The 25674-nt window shown below is 38.4% G+C and overlaps 2 protein-coding genes across 2 annotated transcripts; both read left to right on the forward strand.

Annotated features, from left to right (window-relative positions):
- Window positions 1–1367: 1367 nt before the first annotated feature.
- cyp4f3 (cytochrome P450, family 4, subfamily F, polypeptide 3) lies at window positions 1368–14114 on the forward strand. Its single transcript, XM_084134175.1, has 13 exons — window positions 1368–1484; window positions 1646–1844; window positions 3949–4093; window positions 4314–4367; window positions 6643–6770; window positions 8137–8258; window positions 8918–9206; window positions 10348–10414; window positions 11378–11507; window positions 11753–11886; window positions 12024–12088; window positions 12171–12253; window positions 13544–14114. The coding sequence occupies exons 2-13, from the start codon at window positions 1653–1655 to the stop codon at window positions 13719–13721; spliced, it is 1587 nt and encodes a 528-aa protein (XP_083990301.1). The 5' UTR covers window positions 1368–1484; window positions 1646–1652; the 3' UTR covers window positions 13722–14114.
- Window positions 14115–14244: 130 nt separating this feature from the next.
- LOC311095610 (tripartite motif-containing protein 16-like) lies at window positions 14245–25674 on the forward strand. Its single transcript, XM_084134173.1, has 6 exons — window positions 14245–14933; window positions 21012–21107; window positions 22379–22612; window positions 22696–22855; window positions 23019–23072; window positions 24783–25674. Exons 1-6 carry the CDS (start codon window positions 14364–14366, stop codon window positions 25310–25312), a joined length of 1644 nt encoding a protein of 547 aa, XP_083990299.1. The 5' UTR covers window positions 14245–14363; the 3' UTR covers window positions 25313–25674.

The following is a 25674-nucleotide window of genomic DNA, read 5'->3' on the forward strand; positions in this document are numbered from 1 at the left end:
AGATAGATAGATAGATAGATAGATAGATAGATGTGATTCACCATTATTTACACCAAAATAAATAAATAATATCCTCCTGAGACCCAGAAAAAAATATTTTTTGAATTTAGTTTTTTTTTTTTCATGTCATCACATTGTTTAGAGCATAAGAAACAAATGGTAAATAAATAAATAAATAAAATAAAATAAAAAAACATTTTTGAAAAATTAATTAATTTTATTAATATGTTATGCTATGTCCTCTGTAGTGGACACCAGGACTTTTAAAAATTAAAATGACATGAAATTATATGTATAGGCAAAAACAATGGGATTTTTTTTTTCAATCACCAATAAATGTTGGGGTTTCATGATTTATTTTAACTAAAATTTATATAAAGATGATTCTCAACTATGTTATGAAAGATATAACGGAATGAATTGATACACCATTTTACTTTATGCAATATGTGGGTAAAATGGCAAGAAATTAATATTCCCATTTAATGCAATGTGTCTAATACACTGTATCTAATTTGCACATTAATGTGTTCTTGGAGCAACATTTAATGGAAAAAAAAGTGTAATAATTGGAGTAATAATTAGCAACATTTTAATAACAATATCTAATATTTCATAGGAATATTGATGTATAATTTATTTCCATATTCTCTTGTTGTATCTCCCAAAATGCCTTATAAACATGATGTAAGTTTTTATTTGAAACCCCATGTTTTCCTGAGATGTTGGTTTATGAAATACAATTTGAAAAGTAGTCCGATTTAAATTATAATTGCAATATATTATCATATTTCCATAAGAGTGCTACATTTGATCACTAAATTAATGTCAGACATTTTTAAAGACCAAGGAGAAGTTGTTTTCATGGTGAAACCTCCAAACATTTGGTGTCTCTGAAAAGCCCTGAATGTGCTCTTTACAGGACACCCAGCTCGTGACATGTGACATGTACGGACTCAAATATAATGTCCACTACAGTGGACAAAAGTCTGTTCCTGGGTCCCAGGAGGATATGAGCAGTTTGATTGGCTAAGAATCTCACGTGACAGCAGCGCCATCTAGCGGTTGGGTTTATATGAAACTAAACATCTGTTCAACACAAACTTGTACATAACATACTGTAACCGAAACCACTTTCATTAATCTCATGTATATTTATTAGAGTTTTTATTGGATTCAAATACAAATATATAATATTCAATAAATAAAATATTATGAATATTAATATTTATTTATAGAATAGTATGTGCGGGGCATCTGAGCACTTTCTGTACAGCACCTGTGATGATCAAAATATGTTTTCATAAACCTTCAGTGATGTGCATTAATCATGTGACCGTTTATTAATCATGTATGCGGTACAGTGATTAATACATCATATGCTGCATGTGTGATAATGATGGTATGATGATATGATGATGCATCAGGACCCGGAACTGCAGAACTTCATTTGACTAGACACTCTTCAGCAGCTCGTCATACAGGTCTTATTAATGTGACATTTTAAAGAGTGCATAAGTGTGTTTATCGCGTTTCTAAACGCGTCACTGTCCGTAGCCTATAGCCTATATGATTTTAATATTTCATTTTTGATCGGCGCACATTAAACCGTCAATGCCGTGGTGACTGGTGGTTTTCTCCTCAGGTTCTGGATGATGGTGTCGATGGGTCTGATCGGGGTCGTGCACGCGCTGCTCAACAGGTGCTCGGTGTTCGGGGTCCTCGCGCTCTCCGGTGCCGCGCTCCTGTGCGCGCTCGCGGTGCGTGTCGAGTTCAAACGGCGCGCGCTGCGATGCTTCAAGCAGCCGCCGCTGAGAAACTGGATCATGGGACACATGGGACTAGTGAGTTTACCTGCATCTGAGACACTTATACATATACATATGCATACATAGCCTACATATAAAGGTCATTTACAGTCACCTGACACACATATACATATATTCAGCATTAATTACCATAAAATATCGGTTACACTTTATTTTAAGGTGTCATTGTTGCAGTGTAATTATATATTTAAGTACTGATTAAAATTAAGCAACTACACCTACTATAGGGTTAGGATAGGATTAGAATCCGGTTGAGGGTTAGTTGCATGTAATTATGCATAATTTACTGTTATTACTATGGTAAGTAGCCTACATGTGACATGTATTGCACATGAACTTTTGTTATTTGTGCATTTTTGACATTTAGCATTGCAATGTCATACTGTCACAGTAGCTATCCTACTATAGTCGTGCCTCTCTGTAGTTTTGAGCTGATGCATTTTGCATCTGTAGATGTGTGAAGAGTTGATCTGCAGTGATAGTGAAGCACAGATCTTTGCACCGGAAAACTGTTGCATCAATAAACGGAGGAAATGTTATTTCTAAAGAGACTGAGAACAACAGGGAAGATGTCCTTACAAATGAGGAAAGAGTCAGCGGAGAAGTGATATTGCATTGTTATTTAGTTGTACAACTGAGCATGCGTGCCGTGAACAATGTATATCTGGCAGCAGAAAAACATATATGAGCAGAACCCGTTTTTCCAGATATACGGCATTCCTCACGGCACGCATGTCCAGTTAATAAGCTCAGTTCATCGGCTGAAACTTGCACTCAGGAACTAGACTCGATGTTTATCGCAAAACCTCGTTATCTAGAATCTCAGAGCTCATGGTTTGATGCAAACAAGGGTTTCTTTTTTAAAGAACGGGTTTCCTCATCATAAGTGAAACTAATGCGCGGTTATTTGCATCTTTTATGTTGTTATGTAGCCTATTCTATCAGAATACTTCCTGCAGTATATACAAATACATATGCACATTTTCAGTATGCATGAATACCAAAGTGATTCATTAGATTTGAATGTGCAATACACACTGCAATACACACTGCAATAAGCTCGACTTCAGTGTGAGGAAAGAACAGGAAGGGTTTTTTTCGTGTCAATCTTAACTAATAATTCAACTGCCAAAATTTAAGACATGTTCAGTGTCCTTTAGTGATGGGATTTACATTTTTTAGACGCCAAAATATGATAGTCCTCATGCGAATAATGAAAATTTGAATAAAAATGAAAATTATCATTATAAATGTGTAAAATAAATGTAAAAATAATTCGTTTCTATTGTTACATTATTTTCCCCCTCACTATATTACTGTACTGTTATTTACTTAAGTCAAATTTATACTTTTTTATTTAAATACATTTGATTTATTTTAATCAAATGTATTTATTTGAATTCATATAATTTTATTGTAATACTTTCTTATTTTATTTATTTTGATCAAATTTTATTTAAATGTATACTATTTTGATACATTTTCCTATATATATTGATCAAATTCATTTATTTAAATTTGTATTGTTTTATTGTAATACATTTTCTTATTTATTCTAATCAAATATATTTATTTATTTATTTAAATGTATATTACTTTAATCAAATTTATTTAATTTAATTTATATTGTTTTATTGTAATACAATTTCTTATTTATTTTAATCAAATGTATTTATTTAAATGTATATTGTTTCTAATATTTTTATTTATTTATTTTAATCAAATATTTTTATTAATCTATTTTAATACAATTTCTTATTTATTTTCATCAAATTCATTTATTTATGTACATTTATATTATTTTATTTCAAGACATTTTCTTATTTAAATCAAACTTACATTATTTTTATTTTAATACTTTTTCTTATTTATTTTAATCAAATGTATTAATTTAAACTTATATTATCTTACATTAATACATTTTCCTATTTTAATCAAATTTATTTGTATTTAATATTTAGTTCAGTTTGAGCCCCTGCTTTAGTTCCTCAGTCCCACAGGAGCAGAACATAGACCGAACACCTCGAGTGTTAAAGCCACAGGAGCCGTAATGATAACGCCTGTGCTTTCAGTGTGAGTGTTTCTCCACTGAACGAGTGTGTGTGTGTGTGTGTTGCAGATGGGCCATAATGAAGAGGGCCTCCAGGCCGTTGATGATCTGATCCGGAGGTACGTTCACTCCTGCTCCTGGTATCTCGGCCCCTTCTATAACATGGTCCGTCTTTTCCACCCAGACTACATCAAATCACTCCTGACGGCCTCGGGTAATTATTATTATTATTAATATTACATGCACATCTGTCTGTCAAGCACCAGAAATCATGAACACTGACACAAGCTACAGTGACATTATTCTCATATATTACCCAGAATCCCCGTTACTGTTGTCTTCTAGAGTTTGAAATGGAAACTAATAAGTGAATTTTCTTGCTGAATATCCCAGAAGTTTGTAATAACATCAAACTCTTTATGTTTGTTCTGCAGCTCAAATTACTTTTAAAGACAGGATCTTTTATGGCTTTATGAAACCCTGGTTGGGTAAGTGATGTCCTCTCTCACACACACACACTCACACAGAGACACACTCACACTCACACAGAGAGACACACACACACACACACACTCACACAGAGACACACACACACACACACACACACAGACAGACACACACACAGACACACACACACACACACACACACACACCCAGGCCCGCCCACAGAAATGACTGGGCCCCTGAAAAGGTCCAGTGAATGGGCCCTCCCCAAATCCGCTATCTACTCATATCATGCGTGTGCTCTCTCTCTCCTACATTATCACATACATTTAACTGAGAGAGACTTACTCAGTGATGGGGGCTACATAGGTACACACACACACAAAGGTTGATATGCAAATGACACATTTCTGAGTGCTTTATTAAACAGAAATTTGCTGTTGGTGTATTAGCCTAAAACAACACGCTCGCCAGATTGCCCTATGTTGTTAGAAATTACTGTTTACCAGGTATGCGCCGCATCCCATGCAACAAGAGATTAACATGCCAAATTGCATTATGTTACACTTACTCTCGCATCAGCTGTTGTGTAAACAGTAGGGGTGTAACGGTTCACAAAATTCACGGTTCGATACGATACACTTGTGTCACGGTTCGGTACGTTTTTGATACAGCAAAAATAAAGAAATGCCAGAGAAATTTCCTTGATTTAATAAAAAAAATAAAATAAAAAAATTATATTAAAACTAACATCATAAAGTATGATTTTTTTTTACTTTGAGCAGTTCTGGAGCTATAATTGACTCTTCTTAGGAGCATATAAAACAAAACAGCTCCTTGGAAAAAATTAAATGTTATATTGTAATAGCTATAAACAAAGCTTTATTTTAGTTCAGATTAACATTTGAGGGGAGCAATTGTATTCATAATGTCAAAATAAAACTGACGTAATGTTACTTGAAGGCATTATAGCCTACTATTCCTGCCAAACTTCCATGGTTGCAGTTAGTGTTACTACAGTAAATCCATGGTGAATGTTGCTGATCTGTGGACACTGGATAGTTCATCATGTCACAATGTTTCTTCCTGGTTTCCACGTCAGCGCTGTTTGATCTGTTAATAACGGAGAATGTGAATGTTTCTCACTAGATCTCGCAGCGATGTTATTACTTTAGTGGCGAGTTCAAATGCTTTCTTTACTGGATCTATTAGCGCTGTGTAGTAACAGTGTCGCATGATCACGATCGGCTCGCGCTGCACTGGTTCAAACTGATAAACGGTCCGTCAACCACACAATAACGAGCAGTTTCGTTCCGCTTACATTACGTTTGCCATTTGATGTTGGACAATGTTGTGGTCGCGCCGGCGGATTGAGCGCGCTTGGCACGCGCAACGCGCCTACATTTGAAATAACGAAATTTTGGTCTGCAGGAAAAATAAGGTCACTTGCGCTGCTGACCGCGAACTGGCGCGAAGCACTGGCGTTTTGACGTTGCGTTGGCTACTCAGACCATTTTCAGGAGAGGGGTGTTTCATTATGATACAGGCTACATTTTACTCAAGCAACATTAAATAAAATGCTTTTTTCCTCACTTTTAACAATTAATGGTGCTATTTTGGTTCAAAATAAAATATGGTAACCTTTGCTTATATTTAGGATGAACATAATTATTGCTGGACTGCATGGGCCCCCCCTAGCAGCTGGGCCCCAGAAAACGTTCCCCTTTATCTGCCTTGCACACACCCTCACCCTTACACACACACACACACACCCTTTCCTAAAGGGAACTGAGCTGCATAAGAATAAAGAGGAAGCTTAAAGTTTGCATTTGCATAATTATCATATTTACTGATTTTACTGACAGTTTATGTTTTCATTTGACATTTATAATGTTACAAAAGATTCTATTTCAAATAAACGCGGTTCTTTTGAACTTTCTATTCATCAAAGAATCCTGAAAAATAAAATGCGTCAGTTTCCACAAAATATGAACTGTTTTCATAAATGTTTCTTGAGCATCAAATCATCATATTAGAGTGATTTCTGAAGGATCATGTGACACTGAAGACTGGAGTAATGATGCTGAACATTCAGCTTTGATCACAGGAATAAATTACAGGAATAAATTACACTTTACTGTATATTCACATAGAAAACAGATGATTTACATTACAATAATAATTCACTATTTTTACTGTATTTTTGATCAAATAAAAGCAGCTTTGATGAGCAGAAAACCCCAATCTTCTGAACGCTGGTGTGAGGTTACAGCTAAAGCTCTTCGTGTGTGTGTGTGTGTGTATGTGTGTGTGTTACAGGGCACTGTCTTCTTCTTCAGGAAGGTCAGGAATGGTCTCGCCACCGGAAACTTTTAACTCCAGCGTTCCACTTCGACATCCTCAAGAAATACGTTCATATTTTCAACCAGTCCACCAACATCATGCATGTACGTCTCACACACACACACACACACACACACACACACACACACTGAAGCTGTTTACTGGCAGAGACAAAGCTGTAAGTCGCAGCTTTGACGGTTCAGTTCCTGCTGATGTGTTGCACGCTCAAACACGTCTCACGCTTATCTCACCAGATCATCCGCACGCTCACAGATAATCATCTGAGGAACAGAAGAACAAGAGCGGGAAACACTTTATTTTACATATGTAACATGTACTTACCATAGTAATAACAGTAAATTATTACATGCAACAAACACTAAACCCTCAACCAAACGCTATAGTAAGTGCATGTAGTTAATTATTATTCTCAGTACTTAAATATATAATTACACTGTAACAATGACACCTTAAAATGTAACCCTTTATGTTACAATATAATAATACATTTAAGTACTGAGAATAATAATTAAGTATACTTACTATAGGGTTAGAGTTAGGTTTGTTTTAGGGTTAGTTGCATGTAATTATGCATAATTTACAATTATTAGTTTACTATAGTAACTTCATGTAATGTGTAACAAGGACACTGTGTAATAAAGTGTTACCAAAGAATCTCACAAAATAATAATCAAGCCTGTTTTTAGGGACATTAAATTATTTTAGCACTATTATAGTTTTTATTAATATTTTGAATAAGGTATTTTTATTTTTAGTTGTTTCTGTTTCATTATTTAAAAAAAAAAATCTATATATTTTTAAGAATATTTTTATTACAGTTTTGGTTATTTTAGTACTTAAACTAAATGAAAATAAAATATGTTGAATTAAATATAACTAATTAAATAAGTCTAAGTTTTTAATTTAATTTTATTGTATATTTCATTTATTTTTTATTTAATTATTAAAATGAGTTTATTATTTTTTAATAAATTATATTATATATTTGTTTATTATTATTTTAAGTTTATTTTAATAACTCGGATTGTGACATTATTTTCATGACAATTTACCCCAAAATTATTTTAGTACTTCAACTTATACTAATCACAAATAATCAAGTTACCTTTTACATTTTATTTCAGGTAATGTTTATTTTTATTATGTGAAGTGTTTTATTATTTTAAAGTGTTTTTTTAATGGTTTTAGTTTTAATTAACAATAATATCCCTGATTGTGGCATTATTTTCATACCAATTTTCCCCCATTAATGTATTTTAATGTTCCTGAAACAGTGCAGTGAAACAGTGATCTGGACATGCTTTGGTGAGATGTGTGTGTGTGTGTGTGTATTCTTCCTGTTTTGAGCATGGGAACTCAAGTCTTCACTTGTTGTCCTGATGTGTGAGGGGGAACTTTGCATGTCTCGGTTTCTTCTGTGGTTGATGTGTTTGCTGTGTTTTGTTGAAGAGTAAATGGCGCCTCCTGCTGGCCGAAGGACAGAACAGCCTGGACATGTTTGAGCACATGAGCTCCATGACTCTGGACAGTCTCCTCAAATGCACCTTCAGCTGCGACGGTCACTGTCAGGGGTCAGTGTCACACACACACACACACACACAGTCAAACCAAACTGTATTCAGACACCTTCAACATTTCTCACATTATCTCAGTTTATTCACTATAGTTTAGAAAATGGTAATAAAATATGAGCAGAACTCAGAGTTATGAACTCAGCTGATATTTGACTGGTTTTGTCCGTCCTTCTGTTAGACTGTCTCACACATGAATTATGTTGAATATCTGTCAGCTGTTAAATTTAACTACACAATTAGATAATACCAGTTTAGCTCAACCAATCACCAAGCAATGCTTCATTTTGTTCAGTCTGTGTGTAAAAAGAGCATTAGCAATTAAAGAAAACACACTTCAGAAAACATGATCAGCTCAAAGTGTCCGAATCATTTTAGTCCCAAAGTTTTATAATTTTTACTGGTAGTCACTGTATGAAGAATTATTGGGTATAATATGTCACAGTTTACTTTATTCTGCTCTCCTCACTTACATGAATGTCTATAGTGTCCTGATCACACTAGTGAAAAATGTCAACAATGATATCTGGTGTCTGAATAATGTTTGGCTGGACTGTATAAACAACAAAACACAATCATAATCTCTCTCTCTCTCTCTCTCTCTCTCTCTCTCTCTCTCTCTCTCTCTCTCTCTCTCTCTCTCCCTCCCCCTCATTCAGGAAACCCAGTGAGTACATCTCCGCTGTCCTGGATCTGTCTAAGCTGCTGGTTCAGAGACAGCACTATCTGCCGTATCACTGGGACTGGTTATACTGGCGCTCTGAACAGGGACGGCGCTTCCGCAAGGCTTGCGACATCGTTCACAGTTTCACTGCGGAAATCGTCCAAGAACGGCGTTCCCAACTCAGACAACAGGGATCTGCACAGAGCGGCTCGGAAAACCGGGAATACACAGGAGGATTCAAGAAGAAGGACACGGACCTCATCGACTTACTGCTTCTGTCAAAGGCACGTCGTTTTTTATAAAACAATCATTAAAGGGCTCATGGGATGCTAAATTCACTTTTATTTGCATATAAATGTGTCTTTGCAGTGTGTGGACACAACCACCATACAATGATGTATAGTTATAATGCTCATGCCCCGCCCATGACCGCTGACAGACTGTCCCGTATTAGCATATTTCCCGTATTAGCATATTTCCCATATTAGCATATTTCCCATATTAGGATATTTCCACCCTCAGCCATATGGTCCACCAAGGCAGCACTTTACATGTTGAGCAGTTGCTCATTATCACATAAAGAGACATGCACCTCATTATCATTTAAAGAGACATGCACCTCATTATCACATAAAGAGACATGCACCTCATTATCATTTAAAGAGACATGCACCTCATTATCACATAAAGAGACATGCACCTCATTATCATTTAAAGAGACATGCACCTCATTATCATTTAAAGAGACATGCACCTCATTATCATTTAAAGAGACATGTGTGAAACAGTGTGAACAGAGCTGTTTTTAAGCAGGTAAAAGGGTGTTGTTTTACACAACCATTGAGGAATTTTAACCAAAGTATGTTACAAACTTTACACGGACACCCTAAAGAATCATATCAACTTGTGGAAAATCCCTTTAAAATTTTGTTGGTGTGGAAAGAAGTATCTTATGCTCAACAATCTGTGTTTATTTGATTTTCTACTGTCAAAAATTCTAATCCAAAAATGGGAATGTATGACAGATTCCACAAACATATTAACGGTTTTCAACACTGATAATAATCATAAATGTTTCTTGAGCATCAAATCATCATATTAGAGTGATTTCTGAAGGATCATGTGACACTGAAGACTGGAGTAATGATGCTGAACATTCAGCTTTGATCACAGGAATAAATTACACTTTACTATATATTTACATAGAAAACAGCTGATTTAAATTACAATAATATTTCACAATTTGTACAGTATTTTTGATCAATTAAATGCAGCTTTGGTGAGCAGAAGAGACTCTTTCAGAAACTTTAAACAATTGTGTTTATTCCACACTTTTGGCCGGTAGAGTGTTTATCCCAAACTAAAGGAAGTGTTCCTGATGGATATGTGAAGGTAATATATTTAATGCAGTTTTCTGCTGTTCAGGATGAGAACGACGAGGGACTCACGAACGAGGAGATCCAGGCACATGCAGATATGTTCATGTTTGCAGGCGAGTCTGAGCTCATATTCACTAGATTTTTTTCACACACACAAACAAACAAACAAATAAATAAATAAAACATTCACCAAAATATAAGACCTTAATATCATTCAAAGACTTTGAAGACAGTACTTTTAAAGGGGTGGTTGATTATGATTTGACTTTTCTAACTTTAGTTAGTGTGTAATGTTGCTGTTTGAGCATAAACAACATCTGCAAAGTTACGACGCTCAAAGTTCAAAGCAAAGGGAGATATTTGCTTTTAAAGAAATTGCTTTTTAAGGACTACAACAAACGGCTGGTAGAGACTACACCACATTCCTCCCGGTTAGTGACATCACAAACCCTAGAATTTACATAAACCCCGCCCCCGGAACACGATTTATAGATTATCAAGACAGAATATGCTAATCAATGACTAGAAGATAACTACACATAAGCTTCATAAATTCATCAACTAACCATTCAGAAATGTCCTGTTGCTTCTACATGTTGTCACTTCTTCTTGAGTCTCTCCATCATTGTCTGACTCCGGTTTGAACATAAAAGGCTAAAAGTTTTTGAAATGTTCAGTGCGTGTCTGTTTGAGTGCAAACTGTTGTAGCTCCGCCCCCTGCGCCGGGAGCAGCAGCTCATTTGCATTTAAAGGAGCAGACACAAAACGGTAAGTTTTTGCTCACCCTCAAAAAGTACAACTTTAACTTGCTATATACAGATATCTGTGGGGTATTTTGAGCTGAAACTTCACACACACATCAGAGACTTATTTTACATCTTGTGAAAAGGGAATTATACCACCCCTTTAAAAGCTTTCCCATTAGTACTAGATTGAATAGTAGAAAAGTAATTTTCAAATTCTTTAAGGATAACTGAGAAAAGTGGATGTTTGTTAGAAAACACACACTTAGCTCATATATTCAGTGGTTTGCTGTTGGTTTGGTTCTGATGAAAGCGTGACTGGTGTGTGTTCAGGTCACGACACCACCGCCAGCGCTCTCTCCTGGATCTTCTATAATCTGGCCATGCATCAGGATCATCAGGAGCGCTGTCGTGACGAGATCCAGTCGCTCCTGCGGGACGGAGACACACACAACATCGCCTGGTCAGTGACACTCACACACACTCACTACTGTTTAAATTTTTTTTTTAAATGTAAACAAATCATGGTTCACATTATCTATGCATTCCTGAAAGCACGCATACTTTGCACAGTCTACATAAAATATATTGCTGAAACAGTAAGAGCAGTGTGTAGTTTGTTGTTCTGAACACATTAAACAGTGAATGCCCATATATGGAGTGATATACTGTGCGTGAGGTGTGATTCTGCGCTGTGATTGGCTGCAGGGAGGATCTGAGTCAGCTGACCTTCACCAGCATGTGCATCAAGGAGAGTCTGAGGCTTCACTCGCCCGTTCTAGCGGTGACGCGCTATTACTCTCAGAACATGAAGACACCAGGAGACTGTGTTATTCCACAGGGTACACACACACACACACACACACACACACACACACACACACCTTATGATAAACACATGGTGCCATGACTGCTGCAGCATTGCATCATGGGAGAATAAATGATGCTCAGTTTCTCATTGAGGCGTGTGTGTGTGCAGGATGTCTGTGTCTGATCAGTATTTATGGAGTGCACCGTAACCCTGAGGTCTGGCCTGATCCAGAGGTGAGTCTCAGTCTCTGAAATCAACGTTCAGTTCTTCATTCACTGAGAGAAAACCTCAGATCTGATGATCCTCTCTCCTCAGGTGTTCGACCCGACGCGCTTCGCCCCGGAGAACTCACACACACGCACTCCTCACGCTTTCATTCCTTTCTCAGCAGGACCCAGGTGAGTTCCCTAACACACACACATACACACACGCACTCTCATACACACACACACAGACACACACTCTCACAGACTCACACACTCACTCTCTCACATGCACTCTCTCACACGCACTCTCACACACACGCGCGCACTCACACACACACACTCTCCTCACGCTTTCATTCCTTTCTCAGCAGGACCCAGGTGAGTTCCCTAAAACAAACAAACACACACACACACGCACACACACACACTCTCATACACACACACACTCTCTCACACACTCTCACAGACTCACACACACACTCTCTCACATGCACTCTCCCACACACAGGCGCACACACACACACATACGCACGCATGCACTCGCACACACACGTACACACAGTTTCCCTCCTCTCTCTCTCACACACACATTTTACCTCCTCTCTCTCTCACACACACGCACTCTCATATACACACACAGACACAGACACACACACACACACACTCTCATATACACACACAGACACAGGCACACACACACACACACACTCTCACAGATTCACAGACACTCTTTCACACGCACTCTCACACACACACACACACACACACAATATCCCTTCTCTCTCTCTCTTACACACACACACACACACACACATGCACGCACTCTCATACACACAAACACACATACTTTCATTCCTTTCTCAGCAGGACCCAGGTGAGTTCCCTAAAACACAAACAAACACACACACACATGCACTCTCATACACATACACATACACACACACACACACTCTCTCACATGCACTCTCTCTCACACACACACAGACACGTTTCCCCCCCCCCCTCTCTCTCTCTCTCTCACACACACACACACACGTTTTCCTCTCTCTCTCTCTCTCTCTCTCTCTCTCACATACACACACACACACACACGTTTTCCTCTCTCTCTCTCTCTCTCTCTCACACACACACACACAGACACATTCCCCCCCCTCTCTCTCTCACACACACACACACATTTTCCACTCTCTCTCTCTCTCTCTCTCTCTCTCTCTCTCTCTCACACACACACACACGTTTTCCTCTCTCTCTCTCTCTTACACACACACACACGTTTTCCTCTCTCTCTCTCTCTCACACACACACACACTCACGTTTTTCCTCTCTCTCTCTCTCACACACACACGTTTTCCTCTCTCTCTCTCTCTCTCTGTCTCTCACACACACACGTTTTCCTCTCTCTCTCTCTCTCTCTCTCTCTCTCACACACACACACACACACACACGTTTTTCCTCTCTCTCTCTCTCTCTCGTCTCCTTCAGGAACTGTATCGGGCAGAACTTCGCGATGGCGGAGATCAGGGTAGTTGTGGCTCAGACTCTGCGGAGGTTCCGGATTCTCCCGGGACTCAAGCCGGTTCGGCGTCACTATCAGCTGGTTCTCCGAGCTGAAGGAGGAATGATGTTAACCCTCGAGGCGCTCTCCGACTCACAGCACTGAAACACACACGCTTACTATACTTACTGTGAATTTTTCCCAATAATTTATTATTGATTCAGCGTTTTAAAGGGGAAGTGTGTAATGCAACACTGAATTGCAAAGCAACTGTTTTGTAACACACACTCCTCCAGCTGCCTATACTGATCATGCTGTTCAGTGTTGAGGAAAACGTTGTTACATTGCCAATTTCGCTTTTTTAAATATTACAAATATTGAAATATATTCCAGTAAATATATTTAAATATCCGCTCATCATTGTGTTGTTGTTTTCTCTATTAAGTACTTTAAGCCAAAGGTTAAACCGTCAAGAGTATATTTTTCTCTGTTTTTAAAAGCTTTTAGTGGAATAAATATTCTTTTTGTGAAATAAAAATAAATTTGCATAGTTTGGAAGTCACGTCTCTGTCTTTAAATCCAATTCGAACCAGCAGGATCCTTCATGTTATTGTGACCACATTTAGTTTAATCTCTTTTGGGTATTTTATTTTTAACTTTATTTTCCTGGGTGACGAGACCCTAGGTGACGTAGTTGGGTTTTCTTAAGTACCTAGCCAAAAGTTACACATACAACCGTAAATAAGGAAGTCACATGCTTATCTTTAAGCAGAAACCGAAACTAACAGACTCTATTTGCGAGGTGAGATGGCGGAGGCTGCTTTAGCGTTCTGCTGTCCCGTATGTCTGGATATGCCCAGGAATCCCGTGACCATTCCCTGTGGTCACAGTTACTGTATGAACTGCATTACAGGCTGTTGGGATCATGAGGATCAGAAGGGAATCTACAGCTGTCCTCAGTGCAGACAGACCTTCAGTCCAAGACCGGCTCTCAAGAAAAACACAATGCTGGCAGATCTGGCAGAGAAACTAAGGAATATGATGATGCCTGAAGCCACTCTTTGTTACGCTGAGCTTGATGATGTGCCGTGTGATGTTTGCACGGGGAGAAAGTACAAAGCTGTGAAATCGTGCTTGGTGTGTGTGGTGTCCTTTTGTGAGCTACACCTGAAGCCTCACCGTGTGTCTGCAGCGTACAAGGGCCATAAATTAGTCACGGCTTTCTGTGAGGTCAAAGAAATGATTTGTCCTACTCACAAGAAACCGCTGGAAGTTTACTGCCAGACAGATCAACAGTTTGTGTGTTTGCTTTGTGTTCTGAAGGAACACAGAGAGCACGACGTTGTGTCAGTGGCCACTGAAAGACAAACGAAACAGGTAAATATGGCCCTATTTTAAGGATCTAAGCTCATGGTGTAAAGCGCAGGGCGCAAGTGCACGTCGAATCCACTTTTGCTAGTTTAACTACAGGAAAAATGGCCGGCGCTCCCGGCGGCGATATTTTTTTCCCCAGGATGGTAGGGGAAGACTCATGAATATTAATTAGGGAAGTCATCCCTGATTGGTCTGATGACCTACCCCCTAACCCCGCCCTAAACCTACCCGCCACTGGGGGTCTGTTGATCTACCCCTAACCCCGCTCTAAACCTACCCGTCACTGGGGGTCTGTTGATCTACCCCTAACCCCGCCCTAAACCTACCCGCCACTGGGGGTCTGTTGATCTACCCCTAACCCCGCTCTAAACCTACCCGCCACTGGGGGTCTGTTGATCTACCCCTAACCCCGCTCTAAACCTACCCGTCACTGGGGGTCTGTTGATCTACCCCTAACCCCGCCCTAAACCTACCCGTCACTGGGGGTCTGTTGATCTACCCCTAACCCCGCCCTAAACCTACCCGCCACTGGGGGTCTGTTGATCTACCCCTAACCCCGCTCTAAACCTACCCGTCACTGGGGGTCTGTTGATCTACCCCTAACCCCGCTCTAAACCTACCCGTCACTGGGGGTCTGTTGATCTACCCCTAACCCCGCCCTAAACCTACCCGTCACTGGGGGTCTGTTGATCTACCCCTAACCCCGCTCTAAACCTACCCGTCACTGGGGGTCTGTTGATCTACCCCTAACCCCGCCCTAAACCTACCCGTCACTGGGGGTCTGTTGATCTACCCCTAACCCCGCTCTAAACCTACCCGTCACTGGGGTTAAGACCAATCAGGGATGACTACTGAAGGATCCAAATTTAAGAATATGTTTAATTTATATTCATGTGAGGCATAGATGATGACAGTTTAATTTATGTTTATGTGAGTTGACAGTTCAAAGAAGATTAAGTCAAGCAACCCAGTCATCGGACATTAACCTTTGTATCTGTATACACCTCCTGAACAGTGACATGACTCCAAGGTAAACTATTATCATGTGAAGGTATGGGTGATGCTATCAGGCTGATTGGATCATTTGAATGATAGTGTTATGCTTATTCTTGATTGAATCAAGAATCATCCCTCTGCTTTGTTTGACTTGTCTCCACCTCCAAAAGTCCCACCTCCTTGTAAATGTATAAAGAAACCATGTAAAGTATGTTAGTCAGACTGATTTGGGAAGAACTGCAGCCGCGTCAACGCGAAGTCCTCAATAAAGAATAACTTTGTTTGAACGTGATCCCCAACGTCTCCTGGTCTCTTGCTTCGACGAAGAAAAAGGTTTTCAACAATTTGGTGCCGTGACCCGGATGGAGAAACTGAAACTCAACAAAGAATGAACTTTCCAGACTGCATCTTGAAACTTCAAGCTCAAAGATCTCAACAAAGCTGACTGAGTTCCAGACTGAATCTTCTGAATCCAGATTGAAAACTTCAAGCTCCAAAAAGATCTCAAAGACTGAATTTTTCCAGACGGAATCTTTCTCTACAAATGAAAGACTCGGTGAGTTTCACTCCATTAAAAGAACCAATGCAGACCAGTACAAATGTTTTCCTCTGCACCGTTCAGAGAAGTAGTTAACAAACAGCTGTAGAGTTTGGTTAACTAAAGATAAGCCTCTAAAAAGTTTTCTTTTAGAGATGAAATTTACCCTCTGTGTTGACAGGGAAGATTAACAGTTACATGTTAATATTGTGTGTATGCTCTTGCTAGAGAAGACCTATCTGTAAGCTAGAGAATTAGCTTTAGAATTAGATTTAGCCTCTTGTGCTAATAAGATTGTACCCTCTGTTTGCAAGACAGTAGAGAGAAGTTTTAATGTTTTTGATTGTGTGGTAACAAAGAAATTCACAAAAATGTTTAGGAAAAGTACTAGACTGATTAAACCTTTATGGACAGACAGTGAATTCAAGTCTTTGTTATCAGAGCACATGGACTCCATCGTGACTGAGGAAGTCAGATTGAATTTAACAAAGAAATTTGGCATTAATCCAGGCAAAGTTTGGTCAATTGAAGATTGCAAGAAAGTGTTGAGTGCATGTATCAGGAAGAAAAATCTGAAAGGCATCATCTGTTGTCACCGAGAATTTAGCTTATCCATTGCACAAGAACAAGCGCAGCGTATTGCTACTTTAAACGATCAGAACAAACAATTGCAGACTCACATGTCCTGTCTCAAAACAAAGGTGGGCCATAACAAAGCCTCAACCAAATGTGATTTAGAAGACCAACAGTCAGATGAAAGCTATCCTGATTTACAGTCTTTTGATAGTATAGAGGACAATGTAAATGCAGATGTAAATGCAGTTGAAGTGTGCGTAGCTAGACAAAAGCCTCAGGGAAAAGGTGTTGATACAGTTTCATTTGCAACCCCCATATTGCAGCCACAAGCAGTCAAAACAGCTTTATGTCCTAAAGATATAGAGAGAATTGCTGAAAGTTTGCCATCAGTGCAAAGAAATTTTTCTGAGTTTAGGAGAGAGTTGTCCAAAAAGATGCGGCTCTATGATATGACTCTAGCTGAAGTCACCCAGCTAACATCACAGATCTTGACTGAGTCAGAATTCAATGACTTTGAAAGTGCTGTAAACAATTCTGAACTGCAACAAGCCAGTAAAGATGAATTGAGAGAGGAAGTTCTGAAAGTGTTAAAGGACATTGTTGGACCGAAAGTGGACTGGTCAAAGCTCACTAGTTGTGTACAGAAGAAGAATGAAACTGTTTGTGAGTACACAGAAAGATTTTGCCAGACCGCTGCCGCTTACAGCGGGATTGCTGACACTTCAGAGAAGGTGCTAGGTCATAATGGTCCTCTAGTTCGCGCATGGTCCGATGGTCTTCTGTCAGAACATAGAAATGCATTGCCTTACTTAGAATTAACATGGTCCAGTAGAACCCTACAAGACAACTTGGACAGTTTAGCTATTTGGGAAAGAGACTCTGATGTCAAGGCAAGAGTAAAAATTGCAGCAGCATCCATTAAGGTCAACTCAGAGAAGCCAAAGAAACGCAAAAGTCCTAGAGAAGCCAGTTGTTCTTACTGTGGCAAGCACGGACATTTTGGAAAAGAATGTAGAAAAAACAAAAATAACTTAAGACAAGTTAACAATGTTATGCAGCTCTTACTACATTTGTTTGCTACTTTGAAGCAACCCCTCCCCTCGTCATTGGACTCGTGGCTAAGCTTTTTGAGGTGTTAACCATTTGGGCTGTGATTGCTTAATCTCCCCAGTAACTCACAACAAAGATGAAAGAGTTATTGACTGTCACAGCCTTTGTTTGGGGGACATTCAGTATACTCACAGCCTTAAATGTTACTGCAGAACACTACAATCAGACACCATCCTCTGTTAATGATGTTTATTAAGACTGATGTTTCACTGGAGAATGAAAATGTGCCAATTTTCTCACACACTGTACAGTGTGTACACAACACAGGGACAGAAAAGGACACGGTTCAGTGAGGGCCCTGGAAAGAACTGACGCAACAGGCGTTCGGGGGCCAAGCCAGGGTGAAGACAACCTCATAGGCCTTTCCCCATTTAGTCCATCCTTACCTCACTGGTCCATAGGTGTCAAATCAATTAAGAAATAGGGAAAGAATGAAACAACCGCAGCAGACGCTACAACCCTAGTGTTTAAACAAATACTGCTACAACCCTAGTGTTTGGACAAATACTGCTCTGTCGTCTTTTGTTTTCTTTCTTCCTCTGTGCAGATAAACACTTGATGGCTGTTCCAAAAATCCATATGCAACGACGTCTCACCTGCATATGAAGCCACAACCTCAAGAAGACAACTACACCCACTGCTGAACGAGCCAATCACAAAAGAAAAAAGAAGAAAAAAAAAAATACACAACGCAGAAATACAAAACCTTCAGTCATCCATCGATATGATCAAGACTACAAGCCTGCACCATTATCTGAGTGCTGCACCTGGTTAATATGACTGAAGATAACTTTTCATGGTTCGGAAACCTGTTAGTATCAAGTGTGTCAACCAGCAAATGACTCACGTCCAGCACACCCGTAAGATTTCACGGACCCTAAGTGCATGTTTGTTTCTGTGTCAACATGCAATTACAGATGAACAACACAGAGCAAGTTATATGTGCCTGTAACTTACACAAGTTACAAGAATGAACATATGCGATGTGCCTGTAACTTACACCAGTTACAAGAATTAACTTTATGTGTTTAAATTTGTATTTTGTGAGAGTTTTTAAGAACTCTCAAACGGGGGACTGAAGGATCCAAATTTAAGAATATGTTTAATTTATATTCATGTGAGGCATAGATGATGACAGTTTAATTTATGTTTATGTGAGTTGACAGTTCAAAGAAGATTAAGTCAAGCAACCCAGTCATCGGACATTAACCTTTGTATCTGTATACACCTCCTGAACAGTGACATGACTCCAAGGTAAACTATTATCATGTGAAGGTATGGGTGATGCTATCAGGCTGATTGGATCATTTGAATGATAGTGTTATGCTTATTCTTGATTGAATCAAGAATCATCCCTCTGCTTTGTTTGACTTGTCTCCACCTCCAAAAGTCCCACCTCCTTGTAAATGTATAAAGAAACCATGTAAAGTATGTTAGTCAGACTGATTTGGGAAGAACTGCAGCCGCGTCAACGCGAAGTCCTCAATAAAGAATAACTTTGTTTGAACGTGATCCCCAACGTCTCCTGGTCTCTTGCTTCGACGAAGAAAAAGGTTTTCAACACTACCCTAATTAATATTCATGAGTCTTCCCCTACCATCCTGGGAAAAAAAAATATCGCCTCCCGGCGCATGGTCTAAAAGGGTCGTCTCCTAATGGGTGTGTTTTGTCTATTCTCTGAGTAATGGGTGTGTTTTGTCCCTATTCTCTTAATGAGTGATGGGTGTGTTTTGGGCGTTACGTGAAATAAACCAACCAGAGTCTCATCTCCCATTACCTTTAAAAGCCATGACGGATTCGCTACAAACATGGCGGAATTTGCAAGCGGAAAAACTGAATGCTTCTCTACAGAGCAAACGGATCTGCTCTTTCGCAAGGTTAAAGCTGTGTGTGTGTGTGTGTGTATATGAAGTTAAAGCGCAAGCAGACCATATACGGGACAAGCCGGATTCACCATATCTTTATGTTCACAATATTAATATTTTACATTGTAATCCTTTTATTTTTAATATTTGGCATGTTTGTGTGCCTGTTTTTGTTGGTCAATGTCTCAGTTCTCAGACCAGCAGCCCATGGGCCACTGATGAGCGCAAATGCATTTGCTTTTTAAACAACATGGCGCAGGACGTAAAAATGAAAATTGCGTCGGGCTGAAACTAGCAAAACACACTTGCGTCGCGTCGCGAGTGTATGATAGGGCCCACAGTCTCCATCTTTGGCAAATGCCTACAGGAATCAGTGGAGAAGGTCAAGTCTCATCAGCTTTATTACAGATCGTTTCAACTCAGCTGAACAGGAAAATAACAGAATCGATGATGCAAACCATCAAATATGAGACAAATTCAAATTTTGCTGTAAAGCCGCTAAGACAATAGTCATTATTCAGATCAGTTCAGTTCACTATAACTGTCAGTGTCGAAAAGTTCATCAATTATGATACAAACTCAATTCAACTAAAGCAGTCATTATTCAACTCAATTCAGTTCAGTGTAGATTTAATTCAGAAGGTGACGCAAGCAAATATATCGTATATAAATATGAATTTCATTAACAAAAATTCAGTAACACTTTATTTTACAGTGTCCTTGTTACATGTTACATGTACTTACCATAGTAATAACAGTAAATTATGCATAATTACATGCAATTAACCCTCAAGCCTCAACCAAATCATAATCCTACCCTAACCCTATAGTAAGTACATGTAGTTGCTTAATATTACTCAGTACTTAAATATATAATTACACTGTCTGTAACAATGACACCTCAAAATAAAGTGTAACCAAAAATTCATAGAACTTATTCTGTGTCTGAATTTCATGCACACCAGGCATTAGCTGATGTAACATGTTTGTCCACAGATAGAGATTGAGGAGATGCAAAGTAACTCGAAAAAGAGGATTCAGAGAGGAGAGAACAAGTTAACGGAGCTCACAACATCAGTGGGGACAACCAGGGTGAGTTTTGTGTAATGCTACACTCTTTCAATGCCTTCAATGCCTCAGAAAAATTTGATGGGTGACTTTTCCTAAGAAAAAAATAAAATGAAATCCAAAACACAACCCTGGTTAATATGAAAGATTCATCACTGTATGCAATTCTAAAGAAATTAAAGGTTCATAATGTATGTAATTTTTCATCAAAAGGGATTTTCACACTTGAAATATAATCCTGGGTCATTCTAAACCCAGGGAATCCTGGGTTATCTTGCTTCACGTTTCACACTGCTCATAATTTACCCGGGGTTAACAATTAATCCTCATAAAAAGAGACCAGAGGGGTGTTTTTATTTTATGTTTTATGGATGTCACTGGAGGAGAGGCTTCACTACGCTGAATAAACTGTTTTTGTGGGAAAACAGCTTATCATTTAAGGAATCAATAGCCATTATTTCCCTTTAAACGTTAATTTTGTATTCATATATTTTTAGAGTTTACATCCCCCAAAAAATACTGTTTTATAAGAGAAGTCACACAAAATTTTGTGACCGGTAGAATTCAGTTTATGGCACTTTTCATTCATTTCTATCGTATCCGCAAACAGTGATTGACTTGCACAACTCTGAAAAAAATTCGATGACATAAAGCCTCTAATGCGATTGGCTATCAAGACACACGTGATCCAAGTTGACTGTTAAGCTTTCTCTAATGGAAGAACCACGGACCCTCGTATCTATATCCAATAATATCCAATATATATATCCAATAATAAGACCATCTCTTTAAAGGGATAGTTCACACAAAAATGAAAATCAGCCCATGATTTACTCGCCCTCAAGCCATCCTAGGTGAATATGACATTCTACTTTCAGACGAACACAATCAGAGTTATATTAAAAAAATGGCAGTTATTGGCCGATTCTGTTTTGAAGTCCATAAAAGTGCATCTATCCATCATTAAAGTGCATCTATCCATCATTAAAGTGTATCTATCCATCATAAAAGTGCATCTATCCATCATAAAAGTGTATCTATCCATCATAAAAGTGCATCTATCCATCATTAAAGTGTATCTATCCATCATAAAAGTGCATCTATCCATCATAAAAGTGTATCTATCCATCATAAAAGTGCATCTATCCATCATAAAAGTGCATCTATCCATCATAAAAGTGCATCTGTCCATCATAAACCCATCTTAAAACAGCAAAGCCTTTTTATGTTGACTTTAAGAATGATTCAGTACGGCAGGACTCTCTCACAAAATCACCAAATCTCTTGTTTGCTAGCGCTCAGCCCAAGAAGCAGTGGATGACATGGAGAAACTCTGCTCAGAGCTGACAGAGTCCATCAAGACCCAATGCAATGAGATAATCCGTCTGATCCGAGATCAGGAGGAGACGGCCGTGAGTCAAGCGGAGAAAGTTCAAGAGCAACTACAGCAGGAGATTTCTGAGCTTCAACTGAGAGATGCAGACATTCAGATGCTTCTGACTTCTGACGATGACTTCATGTTCCTCCAGGTTCCTTTAACATCCTTCTTCATGTAGATTCATGCTTTTACATGGGTCTGTTAACATGATGCGTCCTGTGTTTTGTTGTGCAGAGAATTAAGTCCCTCTCAAATCCTCAGAGGTGTGAAAATTCAACCAGAGTTCATTTGAGTCGTCACGGCTTATTTGAACAGGTGAGGAAATCTATCTCTGACAGAAAAGACAAAATTACAGATTTACTTGAAGAGAGCTGCGCACAGTTATCTGAGAAAGGTGAGGTTATCACATTGACACAGTTTGAAAACTTAGTAATACATATAGCATAAAGCATGCAAGACATTACAATGTTGAGAACTGTTAAGGCATATTCACTCCAAGAGCGATAAGCATTAATAATCATTCTTCAATCATGAAATCTTTTTCTGCATTCCCACAGTTCGAAAGGTTCAGATTTTCCAGCCTCCCAAGAGCCAAGAGGATTTTTTGCTGTGTAAATCATTTTTTTTTTTTACAGTGTTGAAGTGCCATATTGAATGCTTATGGAAGCTTGTTTCCGCCACAGAATAAAACATTTTAAAAGGTAATTGTGACCATTCATCTCACAATTGCAAGTTTAGATCTCACAATTTTTACTTTATTTCTCAGAATTGCGTGATAAAAAGTCACAATTGTGAGTTATAAAGTCCAATTTTAAGGAAAAAGAGACTGACATTTCTGTCACAATTCTGACTGTATAACTCGCAATTTTGACTTTATAACTCGCAATTGCGACTTTATATCACGGAATTTGACTTTATAACTCGCGATTGAGACTTTATATCACGTAATTTGACTTTATAACTCGCGATTGCGACTTTATATCACGTAATTTGACTTTATAACTCGCGATTGCAACTTTATATCACGGAATTCAACTTTATAACTCGCGATTGCAACTTTATATCACGGAATTTGACTTTATAACTCGCAATTGCCGACTTTATATCACGCAATTCTGACTTTATAACTCGCGATTGCAACTTTATATCACATTATTTGACTTTATAACTCGCGATTGCAACTTTATATCACGGAATTCGACTTTATAACTCGCGATTGCAACTTTATATCACGGAATTCGACTTTATAACTCGCGATTGCAACTTTATATCACGGAATTTGACTTTATAACTCGCGATTGCAACTTTATATCACGGAATTTGACTTTATAACTCGCGATTGCAACTTTATATCACGGAATTTGACTTTATAACTCGCAATTGCCGACTTTATATCACGCAATTCTGACTTTATAACTCGCAATTGCGACTTTATATCACGCAATTCTGACTTTATAACTTGCAATTGCCGACTTTATATCACGGAATTTGATTTTATAACTCGCAATTCCAACTTTATATCACGGAATTCGACTTTATAACTCGCGATTGCAACTTTATATCACGGAATTCGACTTTATAACTCGCGATTGCAACTTTATATCACGTAATTTGACTTTATAACTCGCGATTGCAACTTTATATCACGGAATTCGACTTTATAACTCGCGATTGTAACTTTATATCACGGAATTTGATTATAACTCGCGATTGCAACTTTATATCACGGAATTTGATTTTATAACTCGCGATTGCAACTTTAGGCCTATATCATGGAATTTTGACTTTATAACTCGCAATTGTGACTTTATATCACGCAATTTTGACTTTATAACTCGCAATTGCGACTTTATATCACGCAATTTTGACTTTATAACTCGCAATTGCGACTTTATATCACGCAATTTTGACTTTATAACTCGCAATTGTGACTTTATATCACGCAATTTTGAGTTTATAACTCGCAATTGCGACTTTATATCACACAATTCTGACTTTATAACTCGCAATTGCGACTTTATATCACGCAATTTTGACTTTATAACTCGCAATTGTGACTTTATATCACGCAATTTTGAGTTTATAACTCGCAATTGTGACTTTATATCACGCAATTCTGACTTTATAACTCGCAATTGCGACTTTATATCACGCAATTTTTACTTTTTATCACGTAGTTCTGAATTACGAGATGAAAACTCGCAATTGTGCGAAAAAAAGTCGCAATTACCTTTTTTTATTTTTTATTCTGTGGTGGAAACAAGCTTCCGTAATATTATGCAAAACAGAAGAGATAAAAGTATGTTTTTCTTCCTGTGCAGATTCCTGTAAACTGACGCTGGATCTCAAAACAGCTCATAACAATCTCCATTTTTCGGAAGGAAACACCAAGCTGATGTGGGGTGCAGTTCAGTCGAATCCTGATCACCCCGAGAGATTCGATAGATGGTGGCAGGTCTTAAATAAAGAGGGTTTGACAGGCCGCTGTTACTGGGAGGTGGAGTGGAATGGCACAGTCATCATAGCCGTTTCATACAAGAGCATTGTCACTAAAGGTCCTGGAACTGAAAGTGGATTCGGACGCAATGATCAGTCCTGGTGTCTCTGCTGCACATCTGCACAATACTCTTTCTGGCACGGTAACACTGAGACCAAACAACTTGAAATTCCCAGTTCATCCCGAGTAGGAGTGTATCTGGATCACAGTTCAGGAACTCTCTCCTTCTACAACGTCTCTGACACTATGAACCTCATTTACCGAGTCAAGACCTCATTCACTCAACCTCTCTATCCGGGGTTTGGGTTCAGGATCGGGTTTTTAGGCTCCATTCAAATTCCTCCCTTAGTCTGAAATCAGAAAAAACAGAAACAGCATTTATAAGTTTGTTGAAAATCTGTACTTCTGATCTATAGTTCAAATATAGTACACTGTGCACTGAATATTGTATACTTACTCAAATAGACACTCGGTACATTAACAATAAAAAAAGTTATATGAACATTTAAGTAAGGTGTATCTAATCAGTTTAATCATCTCTCATTATGTGAAATTTATGTTAACATTTTCTGTGTGTAAATTAATCAATGTTAATGCATTGATTAGTGGGATTTTGAAAAATTGTTAATTGAGTATGTTATCTTATGTATACAGATAATGGAAAAAAGAGAGAGAGAAAGGTGTCAAATGTTCATTAAAGTGCCCCTATTATGCTA

The sequence above is a fragment of the Abramis brama genome, assembly GCF_963993115.1.
Source record: "Abramis brama genome assembly, chromosome: 14".
NCBI classification, from domain to species: domain Eukaryota; kingdom Metazoa; phylum Chordata; class Actinopteri; order Cypriniformes; family Leuciscidae; genus Abramis; species Abramis brama.